We start from the raw sequence: 17023 nt of genomic DNA, 5'->3' as shown, positions 1-17023 counted from the left end.
TCAAAAAGAGAAGAAAAAAATCCAGATGCCATGATAGATGACATTATCTGGAAGAAGAAAAACCTTTGAGTGTCAGTTAAAAAGAATCTAAAGAAGAAAATCGCTAGAAAGTAGTGAAACAATCCATCCATGAAGCAGTCTCTTCATCTAACAATAAATCTTATAGCAAAATCTAGAAACGAGGAGTTCCACACGAGCATTCAAAAACAAAAAAATATTACTTCAAACTGAATGATCTAAAGCTCAATAATGGTATTTTTGTGACTTCTAAGCAAAAAGTTTGTATTTTTTTTTTGTTTTTATTAAGCTAATTTTAGTTTTGATTACAGTGTAAATAAACAAATGTAATGAGCGGAAATTACTAATTTTAGAACAAAATAAGAATCTCTTAATCAGATCTAAAGATATTCTTAGAACACAAATCTAATTTTGTTTTTCAAAATAATGACACTGAATTCCAGAATGTTAAAATAACACCCATAAAATTAAACCAAAAATGTAATTTCACATTTTTTTTTTTGAATCTTAAAACTAAATGATTCTGACTGAATTTAATAATAATTTCCTTATTTCTAGATCCTACCTCTTTAGGAGACAAAACATTTTGGACATTGCAGATTTTTAGAAAACTTTAGAAAGGTGTAGTGCAAGGACAAATTAAAAACATAAAGTCTGGCAAAATATATTGAATATCTACAAAAAAAATCAATCAATATTTGTGTAGTGCTGTCTTTCAAGCCAGAAAAAAAAATACATATTTTGCAAAATAAATCTGCTAATATAACCAGAAGGGACTAAATTATAATATCTGGCAAATCTAAAGACACATTCAGAATGTGGATTTTTTTTTTGTACTTTTAAAAATATATATATTTTTGTTAGTGTTTGGGGAAAAAAGTTATTTTTTTCCAGCAACTGTTCAGTTAAAAAAATCCTTTTTTTTTGCAGTCAAGGATTTTTTTTTACTCCTGAAGAACTGCCCTTTCAGAATAAAACAATTGTGCTGAAAAAAATTAAATACATGTTTACCCAACTTACATTTTTGCACAAATATTATCATCTATTTAAAGTTTTATTTAAGTTACATAAAGTAAACACTTTTTTGAATCATTTTTGTTTTGACGTTTTATTTTTTAATACTTTTATTATGAAAGTGAAAGGAGGCAGGTCCACTTCCGATTGTTCCCCCCTATTGTTTTTTCGTCTAATCTGAGGTCAAAAGTTTTCAAAAACTTACAACTTCACGTCGGCAATGAACGTGTCAAGTTTCAGAGATTGTCAGGTTTGTAGGAAAATTTGTTTTTATCCGAAAAAAAGGTTTATTATTCATATTTTAAAAAACTTTTATACATAAAAAAAAACATTAGCATTGTCGATAATTAGCTAGAATTAATTTGTCATTAATTTTCTACGCGTTAGTGCCCGGATGTTAGCTTAAACCCGGCTTTTGTGGGTCTGTTTTTTGTGAATAAAAGTCGGACTTTTGACCTGTAAAAAGTCGTGTCGCTTTGCAGGCGTGGAGGGCTGAAGGTCTGCCGCTCTCCACCACCAGCAACGAGGCGTGTAAGCTGTTTGATGCCACGCTCACGCAGGTAACCGAACCCACCTGAGCGCGCGCTCAGTCAAAACACAGAACACCTGTCCTCCATTCCTCTGTTTCAGTATGTGAAGTGGACGAACGATGAAACCCTGGGAGGGATTGAAGGATGTATTTCAGCCATGAAGAAAGCGGACCCAAACTTTGGTATTTTTTATTTGTAATTTAATCAAAGACAACTAAAGTTTTTTTTTTTTTTAATTATTATTATTCCAGTGTACCCTGCCTTGACTTGTTTCCACTATTTTTTTAAGTGGAATTGCCGTTTAATACTAGTAAAAATAGTATATTTTTAATATTTATGTGCTTTAATATTTTAAAAAGTTTTATAATATAGCAGAAAGATTTACAAAGTGGCCCATTTGGACTTGTATTTGTAAATTTAAGGTGTTTCGCGAAACGCCTTAAACTTACAAATACAAGTCCAAATGAGCCATTTTAAAAATGTTTTCTACTGTTCCTTTTCATCCATAAATGTTTCTGACTCAGTGATGGGTCACGTGATCAGCACTGGACTGGAGCTGGTGTCAACCACCAGCAGCCCCCGGTTGGACGAGCGCCTGGCCAGCGCCGTGAGGCGAACCGTGGAGCTCGCCAACGCCCAGGACGTCTCTCCCAGAGAGAAGCTCCACGTCAAAGCTGTGGAACTTTTCTCAAGAGGGTAAGACTCACCGAAGGGAGGGAGGGGGGTCGTTGACCTTTGACCCCGGTTAGAGGAGCCATCTTGAATTTTCCTCCAAGAAAGAAATAAAAAAATCACCTTTCAGCAAATTTAAACTCCTACAGGTTTTAATCTTCTATCTTTATAAAAACACAATTTAAACTGTCTATTTTGAAGTAGGGCTGCCATGATTAGTCGACTAATTGACTTTTAAAATAGTCGACGAAAAATAAAAAAAATAGTTGACGACTAATTTAATAGTCGATTAGTCGTTTACTTTATATTATATGAAGTCGGAGTGTAAAGTTGAAAGTTATAATGGCATTCTGCTAGCTTTTTTAACTATTCTGGCATTTATTAAGGTTTTTTTAGGCTATTTTGGAGTTAAGCAAATATTTCAGCTGCATGCTAGCTATTTTGGCTAATTTAGGATTTTTTTTATTTTTTACGTCAATTTGGAGTTTAGCTAATATTTCAGCTACATGCTGGCTGTTTTGGTTAATTTAGGATTTTTTTTTTAGTATTTTAGGCTATTTCGAAGTTTAGCTAATATTTCAGCTACATACTAGCTATTTTGGCTAATTTAGGATTTTTTTTTTGTTTGTTTTTTAGGTCAATTTTGAGTTTAGCAAATATTTCAGCTCCATGCTAGCTATTTTGGCTAATTTTAGATTTTTTTTTTTGTTTGTTTTCTAGGTCAGTTTTGAGTTTAACAAATATTTCAGCTAACTGCTAACCGTTTCTGCTAACTTAGGCTTTTTCAGTTTATTAGTCTATTTTGGAATTCAGCTAATATTTCAGCTACATGCTAACTATTTTGGCCAATTCACGATTTTTTTTGTTTTTTATGTTAATTTTCAGTTTGGCAAATATTTTAGCTACATGCTAGCTATTTTGACTAACTTAAGCTTTTTCCAGTTTATTAGGCTATTTAGAAGTTTAGCTAATATTTCAGCAACATGCTAGCTATTTTGGCTAATTTAGTATTTTTTCAGTTTTTTAGACTAATTTAGCTAACGTTTTACCTGGCTCTCAGATTCAGGAATTTTAGCTATCAATTTCGGCATCTTAAGCTATCAGCACTAGCATCTTCAGCGGCCAAATTCAGCTAAGAGCATTCTCACTATCATTATCGTAGGTAATGCTATTTATCTAGTTTTTAGTTCTTTAAAGCTAATGATGTTTAAGATGTGTGTGCTTTACATCCACTTTGAGCATGACTACTCGACTAAGTGGAAAAAATAATCTGTAATTTGTTGACTATTAAAATAATTGTTTTTTAGCAGCTTTATTTTGACACAATTTAGGCAAAAAAATATATTTTTTTCTGCTTATTTCTCCTATTTTTGTAGAAAGTTTTCTAAAAGCAGCTCTTATTTATGATTTGATGTTTCTTAATTCTTGGAGCTGTTTTTCTTTGTTTCCACCCCATGATCCAGTCACATGCAGAAGAAGAAACATCTCCTCTGTTCATCTCCTGCACAGACTCTCTTTGTGTTTTATTACAAATTCCATTGTGAGGAAGACTCTCATTTCCAAGCTGTGGTCACATTTGCTCTGAACATGTAACGTGAAGAACACCCTGCTGGTTTTTCATCAGGTTTTCACACAGATATTTTTCAGATTCAGTGATGAAAATGTGTTTCTCTAATGATGGAGAAACTGTAAACTTTGTTTCTTGAATCCAAACTTATCTCCATGATTTTTCCTTCAAGTCTTCCTGAGTCTTTAGTTCCTGAGATATCACCACACTCAATATCCTGCTTTCCTTAAATTTTAATGAAACAAATGAATGAAAAACACGTTTTTCGCTTTTCTGTTGGGTTTATTTTCATAGCAACTATTTTATTTATTGATCGCCAGGGGGTGACAAACATATGTATGTAAGTTTTACAAGAATCGGCAAAAGTACATTTTTGGATTTCCTTGGCAACGGAGGATTTGTGTTAACCACACCCACACTCCTAATATGTTCATATCATACGTGATATCAATTTGTTCAGCTTGAACCAACGATTCATGTATAAAACTTTCTAAATATTGCGGTAAAAAGTGTGCGAGCAACAGAGGAAAGACGTTTTTTTAGGTTGCCTTGGTAACGCCGATCAAAATCTACAACTTCTAACTTCAATACTTTTTCCCAAGTGGTTTCTTAATGAGACTTTAGGAGGGCATAGATTTTTTTTTTTCTTCAACGCAATGAATAAAAGGTATTTTTTTGTTTTCTTGGATATTTCTTTTGGACATCTTCAACATGTGTGTTGTTTTGCTTTTGTTTGTGTATGTTTTTTTTATTTTTTTGCTGGTTTCCCCTGCTGTGATGTCATAATGAAAAAAAAAAAACAAACACTTACCAGGTGTGTACAGATGTTGGTGATTTCTTGTGTGTGTGCAGCAGGGTAACAATTTTGCTGTTTTTATTTCGGTCTTCTCTGCAGTTTGTTGTTTTTGTTCAATACTTAAGAGAACTGTTGTGTTTTTGTCATGGCTTAAGGATGCGTTTAAACATTTATTTAATTGCTGAACTGATCATTGAATCTCTGGAGCAGTTCTGCTTCACAGAATCTTTGATTTATTTTTCCAGCAGAAAACCTAAAATCTGTTTTTATCTGTTGGTTCTGATTAATAATTAATGAATAATCCACGTTTTGTTTGATTTAAACTACATGAAAGCTCTTGAATTTGAACAAAATAAGAGTAAGAATCAATCTTGATTTAATCTATTTGAATTAAAGTTTGGTCAAAATAAAATAATGCAGGAATCTCTTTTGGTATTTAAATGGATCAAATCTGCTGTTGTTTACGTCCGTCAGCCGTCCTGGACTGAAGGACCGGATTCTTTCTGGAATTCTTTTAAACTTTCTGCTAAATTTACACACACCTAGTGCCCGCTGAAAAGGATTTTTGAAGCCTCTTGTGTTCTGGAAGCTCAGCATCGCAATAGCACTGGAGAAGATGCCGTGCTGATATTGAGGATGATATTTCTCCTCACTGAGAACTTCCTTTGAAATCTTTTGGATTTCAGGAATTTCCCCAAAGCCTGTGAAGTCTGGGAGGACATTCTTCTGGATCATCCCACCGATTTCTTGGCCCTGAAGTTTGCTCATGACGGTTACTTCTACATGGGCGCCCAGGGCCTCCTGAGGGACTCGGTGGCCCGCGTGCTCCCCCACTGGAAGCCCCACATGCCGTTGTACAGGTAACAAACGCAGAAGAATGACAAGATATCATTTATATTCGTCTAATAATTCAGATTTATAGCTGTGAGGAAGAAGAACATCAACCGAGAAAAATGTAAAAATATTTATAATTCTTAAAAAATGGTTTTGTTGTGTCAATAGTTTTACCTAAAGTTTAGTTTGATGTTAGATTTTTGGTTTATTATATTAAATTAAACATTTTCATCATTTTCATTTTAAGTGGAAATATTTACAGTAAATTTAACAGATTTCTGGTTGTTTTTCATATTTAGGCATCAAATAAATCTTTTCTTCCCCTCTCCATGTTGAAGGAAATGTTTTTATTGTGTTTTCTTGCAGTTATTTGAAGGGACTTTATTCTTTTGGCCTCCTAGAGACGCGTTTTTATGACCAGGCTCTGAAAGAGGCCATGGAGGTGAGGTTTCTCCTTCAGTTTTCATATATTCAGTCACTTCTGTTTGTTCAGCTTTCTATTCCCGGTTCTTGTTTGTTCAAATAATACGTTTTCCTTTGTGTGTATAAGCAGACTGTGTGGATGTTTAAGAAAGCTGAAGTTAAAATAACTTCCTCAAAGTTTTGTTTCTGACTCTTTTCCCGCCGACCGACCTCAGGGCCTGAGTTTGACTCCGGAGGACGCCTGGTCCGTCCACTCCGTCGCCCACGTTCACGAGATGAAGGCTGAGGTGGACGAAGGCCTGAAGTTCATGGAGAGCAGAGAGAAAGACTGGCAGGTGCTGCACTCTGTACCGGACACTGCAGGCTGGTAGGGATGTCCTGATCCGACCACATGATCGGGAATCGATCACATTGTTTATCGGATCCCGATCAGGAATTGGGTATTTATGTTTGTTATGATCTGAGCTATACATTTTAAGACTTGAGACACGAGACTTGATTCAAGTGAGTCAGGTGGGTCGGAGCTGTTTGACTCACCTGCTCTCTCATGTTGTGGGCGGGACTGTTGGTGCAGAGCAAACCCCCTTCCCTTCCCTGTTGCTGAGAGCTCTCTGTTTACACTGGCTGACAATGTGAGCATTTTTATTTCTTTACATATGTTGTCCCTCATAAGAAAAATACCACAAGAACGTTAAAAACACCAATTTCATGGGAGTAGATCATTGAGGCTTAAAATACGGAAGGACCTGCATCTGTCTATTAAATCTGTTCATTTTTTTTTTCAAAAATGTGGATCTCTGAATCGGATCGGGACATCCCTACATGACCTTGCTGTGCTACAGAGACCACAAATGTGTTGAATTCCAGGTGTCCGACATGCTGGCGAGCCACAACTACTGGCACTGGGCTCTGTACTTCATGGAGAAGGTAAGGAGTTTTCCAGTGGTTTGTGGAAGCTGCGTTCATCATTCCTCCCGGGTCATTTGAAGCCTGGAGTTGATTATATTAAGATTAATTTGAGTTTGCAGCTGTGCAACACGATTTATAAAGAGTGCTTATTCCTGTGCTGTGAGGGAGCCGGCATCCATCTCTGCTCCGTCTCTCCTCACAGGGCCAGTACGAGAGCGCTCTGCAGATCTACGACACGCAGGTGTGTCCACGCCTAAACTTCACTCGCAGACGTTTATGCAGCAGCCAAAACACAAGCAGCGCTACCTGGAAGCAAACGCTGCGCTTGTTGTGAGTCAAGTGGGTTAAGTGTGAGCCAGCCGAGGCTGAACGCTGGAGAGGATTTTAGAGCCAGGGAACCGCCCACACGCCGCGCAGAGCGTGCTGCCAGAGCTCGTTATTAGATCTGCATTTTCCTTAAAAAAGTAAAGACAGACCTTTGGAGTGACTTTCAGCCGCTGCTTCACTAACACCCTCATAGTTAAGCTACTTAGAATATTTCCATAGTGAGGTTCAATGAAATGAAGGTTAAAACGCGTCCTTGTTCCTGCAGGTCTTCAAGCGCTGTAAAGCTTCTGGAGCCATGCTGGACATTGTTGACGCCTGCTCCATGCTCTGGAGGCTGGAGATGGAAGGTATGGGAGGTTTGGAGAACGCTCGGCTCCTGTTTGACTTTAAACGGGTGTCGAACTCAACCGAACAAGGGGCCAAAATCCAAAACACACCAACAGAATAAACATTTACTGAACACTAAGACTACATTTTTGAAACTTTAACATAATTATGAGCTAGGTATGTAGCATTACCTGGAATAATGCTAGTTTTGATGCTGGAAGCTGAATTTTTCAGCTGTAGATGTTAATGTTGATAGCTGAAGATGCTGAAAGCTGTTAGCCAGTTAAAATATTAGCTAAATTAACCCAAAAAATTACACAAAAACAGCTAGCATGTAGCTGAAATATTAACTAAACTTAAAAATATCCTAAACTGAAAAAAAGGTCTAAAGTAGCCAAAACAGCTAGCATGTTGCTAAAAAAATATCAACTCCAAAATAACCTAAAAACAAAACAAAAAACTAAATTATCTAAAGCAGCTCGCATATAGCTAAACTATTAGCTAAATTCCAAAACAGCCTAAATAATTGAAAAAAGCCTAAATTAGCCAAAACAGCTAGCATGTAGCTGAAATATAAGCTAAACTCCAAAACATCCTAATGCACGTGTGACTTAAAACTACACTAATACGAGGTTATCTCTGCAAAACTTTAAAGTACAGATATATTTTTTACACTTCGACTGGTTAGAAAATCTGAAGATTTATTTCAAACATTTTATGGAACATTTTGTTTTAGTTTATCAAAAAAAGCAAATGACTGCATTCAAACTGAAGTGGTCGCTTGAATGTGCGCCGACATAGTCGGTGTTTGATTAACTTCACTCCTTCCTGGCAGCCATACTTTTTTTTTTTATTAACTCTCTTTAGCCGCCTCTACCTTTTTTTTTTTCTCACTGCAAGCTGCACATGAACAGTCATTGTGAACGGTCATTTGCACCGAGTGCGCTGAGCGCGTGTGGAGGGGTCCGTCACATGGAGCCCAACATGAGCTGGGTATATGGGGTCGAATCGGGATCAGCTTAAAGCGGGGTGTCAAACTCAAGTCCTCGAGGGCTGATGTCCTGCTGGTTTATCAGAAAACCTGCATTATCTGCTGCTGATTACCTGGATCAGGTGTGTTTAGTCAATAAGAAGCTTCTATGGCAGCTTGGTTGGAAAACATGTAGGACACGGGCCCTCGAGGGCTGGAGTTCGACACCTGTGGCTTAAAGTGAACAAAAAACAGATTGAAAACTTGAAAAATAGACATTGTAACTGAAAAAAAAATGAAAATTTGAAAACTGAAAACAAAAATGGAAAATTTTAAAACAAGACATAGTAAATTTAAAAAAAAACCCTGAAAATTTGGGGGGGAAAAAAAAAAAAAAAGAAAATTAAAGTGATTCCCTAAGAGGTAATGGTGATGTGATGATTGGCCACTGAGACATGTTTCCCTTGGGGGACAGATGACTCCTCACTACACGTTTTCTACACTTTTCTCTCATTTTTTATTCTCATTTTTCAAACTTTCATAGAAAAATAAGTCTAGCCTTAAGATGAAAACAAGGATCTAATCACAATGAAGATTTATGTAACGCTGCCAAGCTGGACGTGAAAAAGGCACGGAGATCGATTGAAAGATCAACAGCAAAGTTCCGCTGAAAGAAATCCACCAAATAGCGAAAGTTACGCCGCGTTATTACAAACTGCACAGTAGTAATACTAGTGTTGCAATGTGCAATAATGAACTTTCTGGGGCAAAATTGGGTCTATGGTTGTTTACATAGAACTCTTAATGAAAGTGGCCACGCAGCTTTAGACAAAACGTAATGGTGAAGTCGGTAGATGCAGGCGTGTCGTACACGCGTGTCCCCCCCCAAACACACATACAAAACTAAAAAGGTGTGAACATCCTACAGTCACCTCCTCTCTCATTGAACATGTTCCCACGCCGGCGGCTCAGAGCGTCCTGTGGAAGAAACGACCCAAATAAAAACTGGGTCCTTTAGTGTGTGTGGGTCTGTTAACGGGGTTTGTTGTGATGCATCGTTTAAGCTAACGGATGGCGTGTTGCGGTGTTTGCTTCAGCCCGGGGTCAGGGTCTCGCTCAGACCTCGTGTGATGATAAACGGGCGGCGCCGTCGTCTCCGACACCTGCAGCTCCACTGAGGGTTAAACAACTTTCTGCCGCCTGCAGCATATTCATCTCCGCTGTAATTTTCAGCGAGGGGGTCTTACCTCTTTGTTTAGACAAATCTGTGAGGGGATTTTGGTTGGCTGGGCTGTAAATCACCGGTGGAGGCTCCAAATGTCACCGCAGAGGAGAAACTTCCTGTTGTGGGCGGGGTTTACATGCTCTGTGATTTTCTGAGACTTTTAGTCTGCTGTTAGAATAATTTCAGCACCTGTGTTTCAGGTGTGTGCGTGAAGGACCGCTGGCGGGAGCTGCTCCACGTGACGCAGCCTCACACGGACGATCATGTGACCGTGTTCAATGACCTCCACTTCCTGATGGTGTCGCTGGGAGCCAAGGAGACGGAAACAGCTCGCCGCCTCCTGGAGGGCCTGCAGGAGCTGGCGAAGTGAGTTCCCGCTCCGCTCAGGCTTACGTAAGAGCGAGCCTCATGTGAGGAGGAGGCGAGCGGCGAGCTGCCGGCGCTGTCGGGGAACGGGCCGTTCCTCCTGCAGATGTTCCAGGAGCTGCTGCCTCTGTGGACCTCAGTGGTTTTAATGTTCTGGCTTCCTGACCGCTGAAACGCTGCACTCCATTTTTATTTAGGCTTCAAGCCACAGCAAAGTTCTCAGTTAAAATCAATTATTAAAGTGTCGTGTTTTTTATGAAGTTAATGTTTTATAACCTTGAAAGTTAATTCTAGTGTGAAAAACTGACGTTTTCTTCTGCTTTGCTTCACTTTGAAACCAGAAGCAAAGTGAAAACTCGTTAAAGCGTCGCATTTATGACAAGCTTGTTTTCTGACCTCGGTTTGAAAACTCGCCGTTTTTATTAACTCATATTTGCCATCATTGATCGAACTGTTAAAGCCTGAGAGTCGGGGTGTTAGCTGATGGAAGAAAGTCTTCTGCCTGAATGTTTTTAAAGGAGTTCCTCATATTTAGAAGTTGGACATGTAGAAATTCTTCATGTAAAAACCCATAAAGTTTGTGGAAAAACTCAGATGGTCGATGCTCCTCACCACGGCAACGTGAGGATCCAACTGGGGAAGTAAAAATGGTCAAAAAGTAAAAGAAATGGATAAAAACAACAAAAAGTAAGGATTATTCAAATTAAATAAAAACAAAACGTGTGTAAAATCCTACAAACTAAAGCTGTAAGAGGGTGCAGGGTCAGTCCGCCCTCGCTGACCCCTCATTTCCCCCATTTAACCTCATTACGCCCCTCCCCCTCTGCCAGCCTGCAGAGCTTCAAGTGACAAATTCATAAAAAAAGAAAAAAAACTTTTTTTTCAAAATGGTGGCTTCTCTGTTGTTTTATTTTCATAGCAACCATTTCATTTTTTGGTCACCTGAGGTTGACGAACAGATTTATGTCATTTTTAATAGAATTGACAAAAATTTGCTTTTGGATTTCCTTAGTAACAGAGGTTTTTTTTTTTTTTTTTGTAAACCGCACCCACAGTCTTGATATGTTCATATTTCATATTGTTCTGTTCAGCTTCAGCCAATGATTCATGTGTCAAATATTCACAATTTTCTGGCGTTCAACATGGGAACTCCACTTTTGTCTTGTAATGTTGTTTTCCACTATTATTTCCATGGCTACGTTCGAATTCCTTCACTACTCGCTGTTTTGTAGCTCTGTCCAAATCTACAATTCCAAAAGCAAATGCTTTAAAAATTTCCCACAAGCAAAAAACTAGCGTGCATCAATGCTCACTACATTCGCGGAGATTGACCATAATGCATTGCGTTTAAACAATTTTTGCAGGAAAAGTGTTCAAATGTAAGTTTTTAATTAACCCGCTAAAACTTCTTTCTTCTTTCTGTGTTCTTTAGAACACAGTTGAGTCACAAATAGACGTAGAATGCTTGTATTGGCTGTGTCCAAATTCCCGCTCTAATCTGTAATTACTAAAAAAACTATCTAGTGTCCTGGATTTTAAAAGTAATTCGGACACCATGCTCACTACTGTACTTTTGTTTTCTGAACGCCGGATATGACGTCACTGATTTCACAAAGTGAAAATTTAATTAAAACAAACATTTCATGGCTTGTATTTATGACTCCACTGTGTTCTGATGATGAAAATGTGGATGGTTTGTTAATAAAATACATTTAAACACTTTTTTTTCCCTATCTTAGGTGTAAAATTGTGTGCATGTTGTGGGAAAATATGTAATAGGATTTCACACTTTGCCACAAAATGACCACCTAGTCGTAAGTTCTGTGGCCATCCCATAATAATTGAAAAACTTTCTTTGGATATCCCCAACTCGTGTGTTTTAGTTTTTTTCGTGGATTTTGAAATATTTTTTTGAGCCTCTCAAGAGATTTTGTCCCCACTGATTATTTTTTTGACATTTTCTCCCACTGTGATGTCATCACTTTTTTGATGAGGTCATTCACTCTTTTTAAAAGTCATTTTTACCAGATATTAGGTCCATGCTAATCATGTTGAGTTTTTGAGTTTGTGGCGGAGTAAAATTTTCACTCAAAGTTCGAAAAGTAAAGAAGAATTGCAGAAACAAGCTGGTCCTTCAGTCTTTGGGGCAGAATCGATCAATGGGCGGGGCCTAACCAATTTTCTAACCAAAATGTGCTTCATATGAGGGATAAAAGCTAGCTTAGAGTCAGTGTTTCTGAATAAATAAAATAATTTTCCTTTTTCAAAGCTGTTCTCTCTCTTGGCATCAGGATCAAAAACTAAAATTTAAGTTTTTTTCCTAGTTGATCTGCAAAACGACTTTAGCGACTGAGCTCACTGCAGGAGTCGGGTCGTATTCGTCTGAAGCTGAGCACCAGAACAAACTGATTGGACCATCTGAAAGAGCTTCAGTGTCCAAATCCCAGCCAGAACGGAGTTCAGTGAACCTGAACACCCAGCAGGTGGACCAGACGTCCTCCAGAACCACCAGGAGACCGATGGAGCGCAGAAAAGAAATTGCTTTTGGTTGTGGCGGCGCTCGGACTAGAGGACACGCTCCTGCTAACCTTCCAGATAGGGTCGTTTGATCTTCTGACCGAGAAATAAATGAAAGTTGGAGCTCACAAGTATTTCATTTAGCAAACAGTCGGATGGATCATTTAACACTGTACCCCAGATTTAAACTGTTTATCAGAATAAAATTCATCAAAAACGTCTTTCTGCTGCTTTCCTGCACAGGGAACCAGGCGACAACCAGCAGCATCAGGTGGCCGGCAGCGTGGGCGTCTCGGTGTGTGAAGCCATGATGGAGTACGGCCAGGGGAACTACAGCCGAGCCGTGGAGCTGCTGTACCCGCTGCGCTACAGCGTGGTGGACATAGGGGGCAGCGATGCTCAGGTGAGCTCAGACGAGAAAATCACATTTAAGGCAGCTTTCCTGTTACTCCCATCAAATGTTTTCAGCCTGGAGGCTTTTTTTCATCCGATCTCATCGATCACGCTTTGCCTCCCTGAGAAAACCAGAACCCCCCCCTCCTTGGTAAAACAGAGCCGGCGTAAAACCCACTGCTGCTTCGGAGTCTTTAAGTTAATGAACGGCGCGCACGCTCCGATGTGAGCTCGCAGCGCACCAGCGTATGAATAATGAATCCACACATCTCCGTGATGGATGATGATGATGGATTTTATGCGGTTTACAGTCGGTGTTTAGGAAGCCGCTCTTAAAGGGCTTTTTTGTGCAAATGCGGATAAAGTTTTCTGGAAGTCGACTCTCTAACGTCCTGTCAATTGTTCCCTCAGAGGGACCTGTTCAGTCAGCTGCTCATTCACGCCGCCATCAAGTCGGAGAGTACACGCCACCAGAAGCTGGGAAGGTAAAGCACCGCCCACATTTCAGAGAGCAGCTTTGGTTTGAGTGTTGAACATCTCACCTGAAAATGTTTCCGTCCTCGTGAGTCCATATAAATACTTCTGAACTCGTAATTACATTAACCCGAGAGAATACATTGAATTGAATCTGTTCTAAATCGTCTCCAGCTGAGATTTAACTTACAAAATTTTCAAAAAGCAGTTTGTTTTCTCAATTTAAGCTTTAATTCTTCACTTAGTTTAAACTTTATTACAACTCGTCTGTGTCGTTTTCTGTTCTATTCATTTAAACTCCTGCAGTAGCAGCAACACAGGTCCAAATCATGGTACTACCACCACCGTGTTTCAGAGAAAAGTTGTTTTTTTCCATTTACTAAAAAACAAAAAAACTTTTATTTTATTGGTGGGAAACAATTAAACTTTTTAACTGTGATGAATCTTGTTGCATGAATTCTTAATTTTATTTTGAATGGTTTGGTTGAAAACAGAAAGAGGACGGTAATGTGCGCCTCAGTGTTCAAACCAGAATCAGAACTTAAGTCATTGTCTGAAGAACAAGATGTTAACATTTAATCATCTGTTTTTGTTTGTTCTTCTGTCGGAGAACAGTCGATGTTCAGAGTTTAACCTTCCGGTTAGAGAAAATCAACCAAATCACAGCTCAGATTCTCTTTAAATGAAACTTTTTTTTCCCACGTTTGACTAAAATTAACATTTAAGTGATAAAATCCACGTTAAAAGTTGTCCTTTTGAAATAGAAGTTAAGAGTTTTCTACCAAACTGGAAACTACATTTGATACTAAATATTCTTCAACAGCAGCAGTGGAAAAAAATAACCTCCTTTATGAAAACCATTTTTTAATACATTATTTTTTTAAGTTAGATTTAGTGAAATAAACGTTTTATTATTTGTTATTCTGCTGTAGAAACAACACTATTGGCTGATTTAATCATTTATAATTAATTATGCATTTTAGTTATCTTTTCATTAACGATTCCGCCTTCATTTAAGCTTCATATTTTTCAGATTTTTCTTTTTTTATTCCAAATGATCAAAGCATTCTGATTGATTTAAACCACTGGCTGTGTATGAGACGTGGTTGACCCCGCCTCCTTGGTGAACCGCAAAAAAAAAAAATCCAAAAGCCAAGAGGTCAACCTTGGGTTTTTTTTTTTTTAATGAAGTGCATTTATTTGGTGGTGATAAAAACGGGACGATTAATTATGACGTGAGCACTGGGTGGATGATGTCACACTCACTCAGTCCAGTTCTCTGATACAGTCAAGGATTTAAATTTTGGAGTCTAATTGACTTAATGAATAAAAAATATGTCAATATTTCACAAAAGTATTTCATTCTTCAAAGACTCCATTTCCTTTTTACCATCACACAATTTGATGGTGTGTATTTTTTATGCAGTTATTCTGATTTTTTAAAGTAATGAACAAGGTTGATTTTGTGTTAAAATGTTAAAATGTTATTTATTTATTTAATATTAATGTTAAAGTTTTTGTTTTTCATCTTGTTTAAATCAACATCTTAATCTGTTGTCAGAACAGTGAGATAAAATGTCTTTAAATGGATTTTCTGTTGCGTTTGTGTGAAACCGTTGCCGTCGGTGACGAACAGCCTCAGTCTATTAAACAAGCTCAGATCAGGGAGTGTTTTTGAGCAGCCGGACTTCCTGGTGATGTTGTAGTTACTGTGAAGACGGCTGTCCGCTCCTCTCCCCCCGATCATCCGTCTTACCCGACAGAACGCGGGCGGTTTTCCTCCCCCCGCCCCCCTCGGGCCGGCTCTTCCTGTCTGCGGAGCGGCTTATATTTGTGTTATCGATCGGGGTATTATTTCAGCTCCACTGCTGTGGACGTGTGTTCACCTCCTGGCGCTGCCCTGTGTTGTGCTGAATTTCTCCAGATGTCTTCTGGTGGAGCGTGATTCGGCGAGGCCGCGCTCCCCCCTGACCCGCCGCCTGATGCAGAAAGCTCTGGCTCTCCACCACTAGATTGATTGTGCGAGCGGTTCCCATGTGAAGAAGCGTCTCAGTAAACGGATCCTCCATTGTTTCGTGTTCGGAGACGTCTCTGTTCGCGGAATCCAACATTTATTACAAAAGTGATAAATAAAAACTGCACAGACTGAAGCTTTTGTACAATGTTCTTTAAAATGATTCATGTTATTATTACAAATCCCTTTCAGAGTCTAAATATGTGATTATTTCATATTTTTTAATTCAGTCCGTTAAGCGACCTTTAAGGTCTAAAACATTTCCTGGAAATGAAGCCATCAAATTCAAAGGAATGAATGAAGAAATTTTTAGTCATAAATGTCACATTTAATCTCAAATCCTGTAAGTGTTAATGTAAAAACTCTGCACCTTGTACTTATAAACGTCTGCTGGAGTCAAACAATAAAGTGAATCCAAAACCAGCAAATCCTTTGATTGAAAACAGGGTTGTAAAGCAGCAGAAATGTCCTCGCGCTCCTCAGATGCCTTCAGGAACCGTAAACCGTCCCGCTCATGAAAACGAGGTAATCTCATCCTGGATCTGAGAGATGAGGATCTGCGACAGCACGATGCCGGCGATCTGGAGGACAGCAGAAGGACTTCACATTCCACCGCTGAGCCTCTCAGACACTCGATTGGATTTTCTCTTTAACTTGACATGTCATTTTTGAACAGTTTCTCAGTCATCAGATGTGCAGGAACAGGATCTGAATCTCTGTTTTCCAACAATGAGTTGAATAATTATTCTAATGCTTTTCCTAATTAGGGTAAACTTGATTGAGCAATTTAGGCCCTGATTATTATGGGATTTCAAGTGTTTGTTTATCGTCAATCAAGTCCCTCACTGATCACTTTGTCCTTGTTAAAATTTTCGACACACGATTGATTAAAAATTTATTTTCATCAATACAGTGGTGGACAAAAGTGTTGGTACCCCTCAGTTAAAGAAGGACAAACCCACAATTCTCACTGAAATCACTTAAAACGTACAAAAGTAACAATAAATAATTATTTTTTTGAAAATTAAACAAAATCAGCCATCAATTTTGAATTGTTGATTAACATAATTATTTAAAAAAACAAACTAATTAAACAGGCCTGGACAAAAAAAAAGATTGAAAACTATTTGACCAGAGTGACACGATTAACTCAGGTGTCCTTTAATTGACATCACAGGTGTTTTATTTATTGTTACTTTTGTAAGTTTTGAGTGATTTCAGTGAGAATTGTGGGTTTGTCCTTCTTTAACTGAGGGGTACCAACACTTTTGGCCACGTCTGTATATCTAAAGCTTTGCTCCTTACTGAAAGTTTGTTTAGCTCGAATTGGTCAACAGAAGCTTTTACTAATAATTATTTATTGCTTTTTATTTTTGTTATGTTTCAGTACAACATATCTAGTGTAGTTGGCATACATGTAAATACATTTTCCTCAAAGAATGCAAATGAAACAAATACAGGAGCCTGCTGGTTAGCATTAAAACATTTTAAGCTTGAGTCAATATTTTTAGAAAATTTCTAATTATATTTAAAACACTTTTTTATAGAGGCCAAATATATTTTTTAAGTCCTTTTCTTTAAAATTAATACCATGAGTGCCATTGTATGGCTGACTTGTGTTAGACCTCCTCATCGCCCCCTTCTGAC

General features: G+C 38.2%; 2 protein-coding genes across 6 annotated transcripts in view; one reads left to right on the top strand and one right to left on the bottom strand.

Moving 5' to 3' along the window:
* The first annotated feature begins 1140 nt into the window (after positions 1–1140).
* The window catches only part of ttc38 (tetratricopeptide repeat domain 38), a 27199-nt gene continuing 11316 nt past the window's right edge, over positions 1141–17023 (top strand). The window contains exons 1-14 of one of the 2 annotated variants that reach the window (XM_024281291.2): positions 1141–1282; positions 1515–1592; positions 1663–1744; positions 2087–2258; positions 5284–5457; positions 5798–5873; positions 6070–6189; positions 6722–6781; positions 6966–7004; positions 7356–7437; positions 9813–9978; positions 12739–12898; positions 13300–13373; positions 15287–15512. In XM_024281291.2, coding sequence (XP_024137059.1) covers positions 1253–1282; positions 1515–1592; positions 1663–1744; positions 2087–2258; positions 5284–5457; positions 5798–5873; positions 6070–6189; positions 6722–6781; positions 6966–7004; positions 7356–7437; positions 9813–9978; positions 12739–12898; positions 13300–13373; positions 15287–15374 — 1401 coding nt within the window. In that variant the 5' untranslated portion in view covers positions 1141–1252 and the 3' untranslated portion in view covers positions 15375–15512. Of the gene's footprint in view, positions 1283–1514; positions 1593–1662; positions 1745–2086; positions 2259–5283; positions 5458–5797; positions 5874–6069; positions 6190–6721; positions 6782–6965; positions 7005–7355; positions 7438–9812; positions 9979–12738; positions 12899–13299; positions 13374–15286; positions 15513–17023 lie in introns of those variants that run through there. The other variant, XM_024281293.2, reaches the window with a different exon arrangement.
* The window catches only part of tspan33b (tetraspanin 33b), a 19795-nt gene continuing 18595 nt past the window's right edge, over positions 15824–17023 (bottom strand). For all 4 annotated transcript variants that reach the window (XM_024281304.2, XM_024281299.2, XM_024281300.2 and 1 more), the window contains exon 8: positions 15824–15957. In XM_024281304.2, the coding sequence (XP_024137072.1) occupies positions 15908–15957 (50 nt within the window). In that variant the 3' untranslated portion in view covers positions 15824–15907. The remainder of the gene's footprint in view (positions 15958–17023) is intronic.

The sequence above is a fragment of the Oryzias melastigma genome, linkage group LG6 (genome assembly GCF_002922805.2).
Source record: "Oryzias melastigma strain HK-1 linkage group LG6, ASM292280v2, whole genome shotgun sequence".
Lineage (NCBI taxonomy): Eukaryota > Metazoa > Chordata > Actinopteri > Beloniformes > Adrianichthyidae > Oryzias > Oryzias melastigma.
This window is presented reverse-complemented; position numbering and strand designations above follow the sequence as displayed.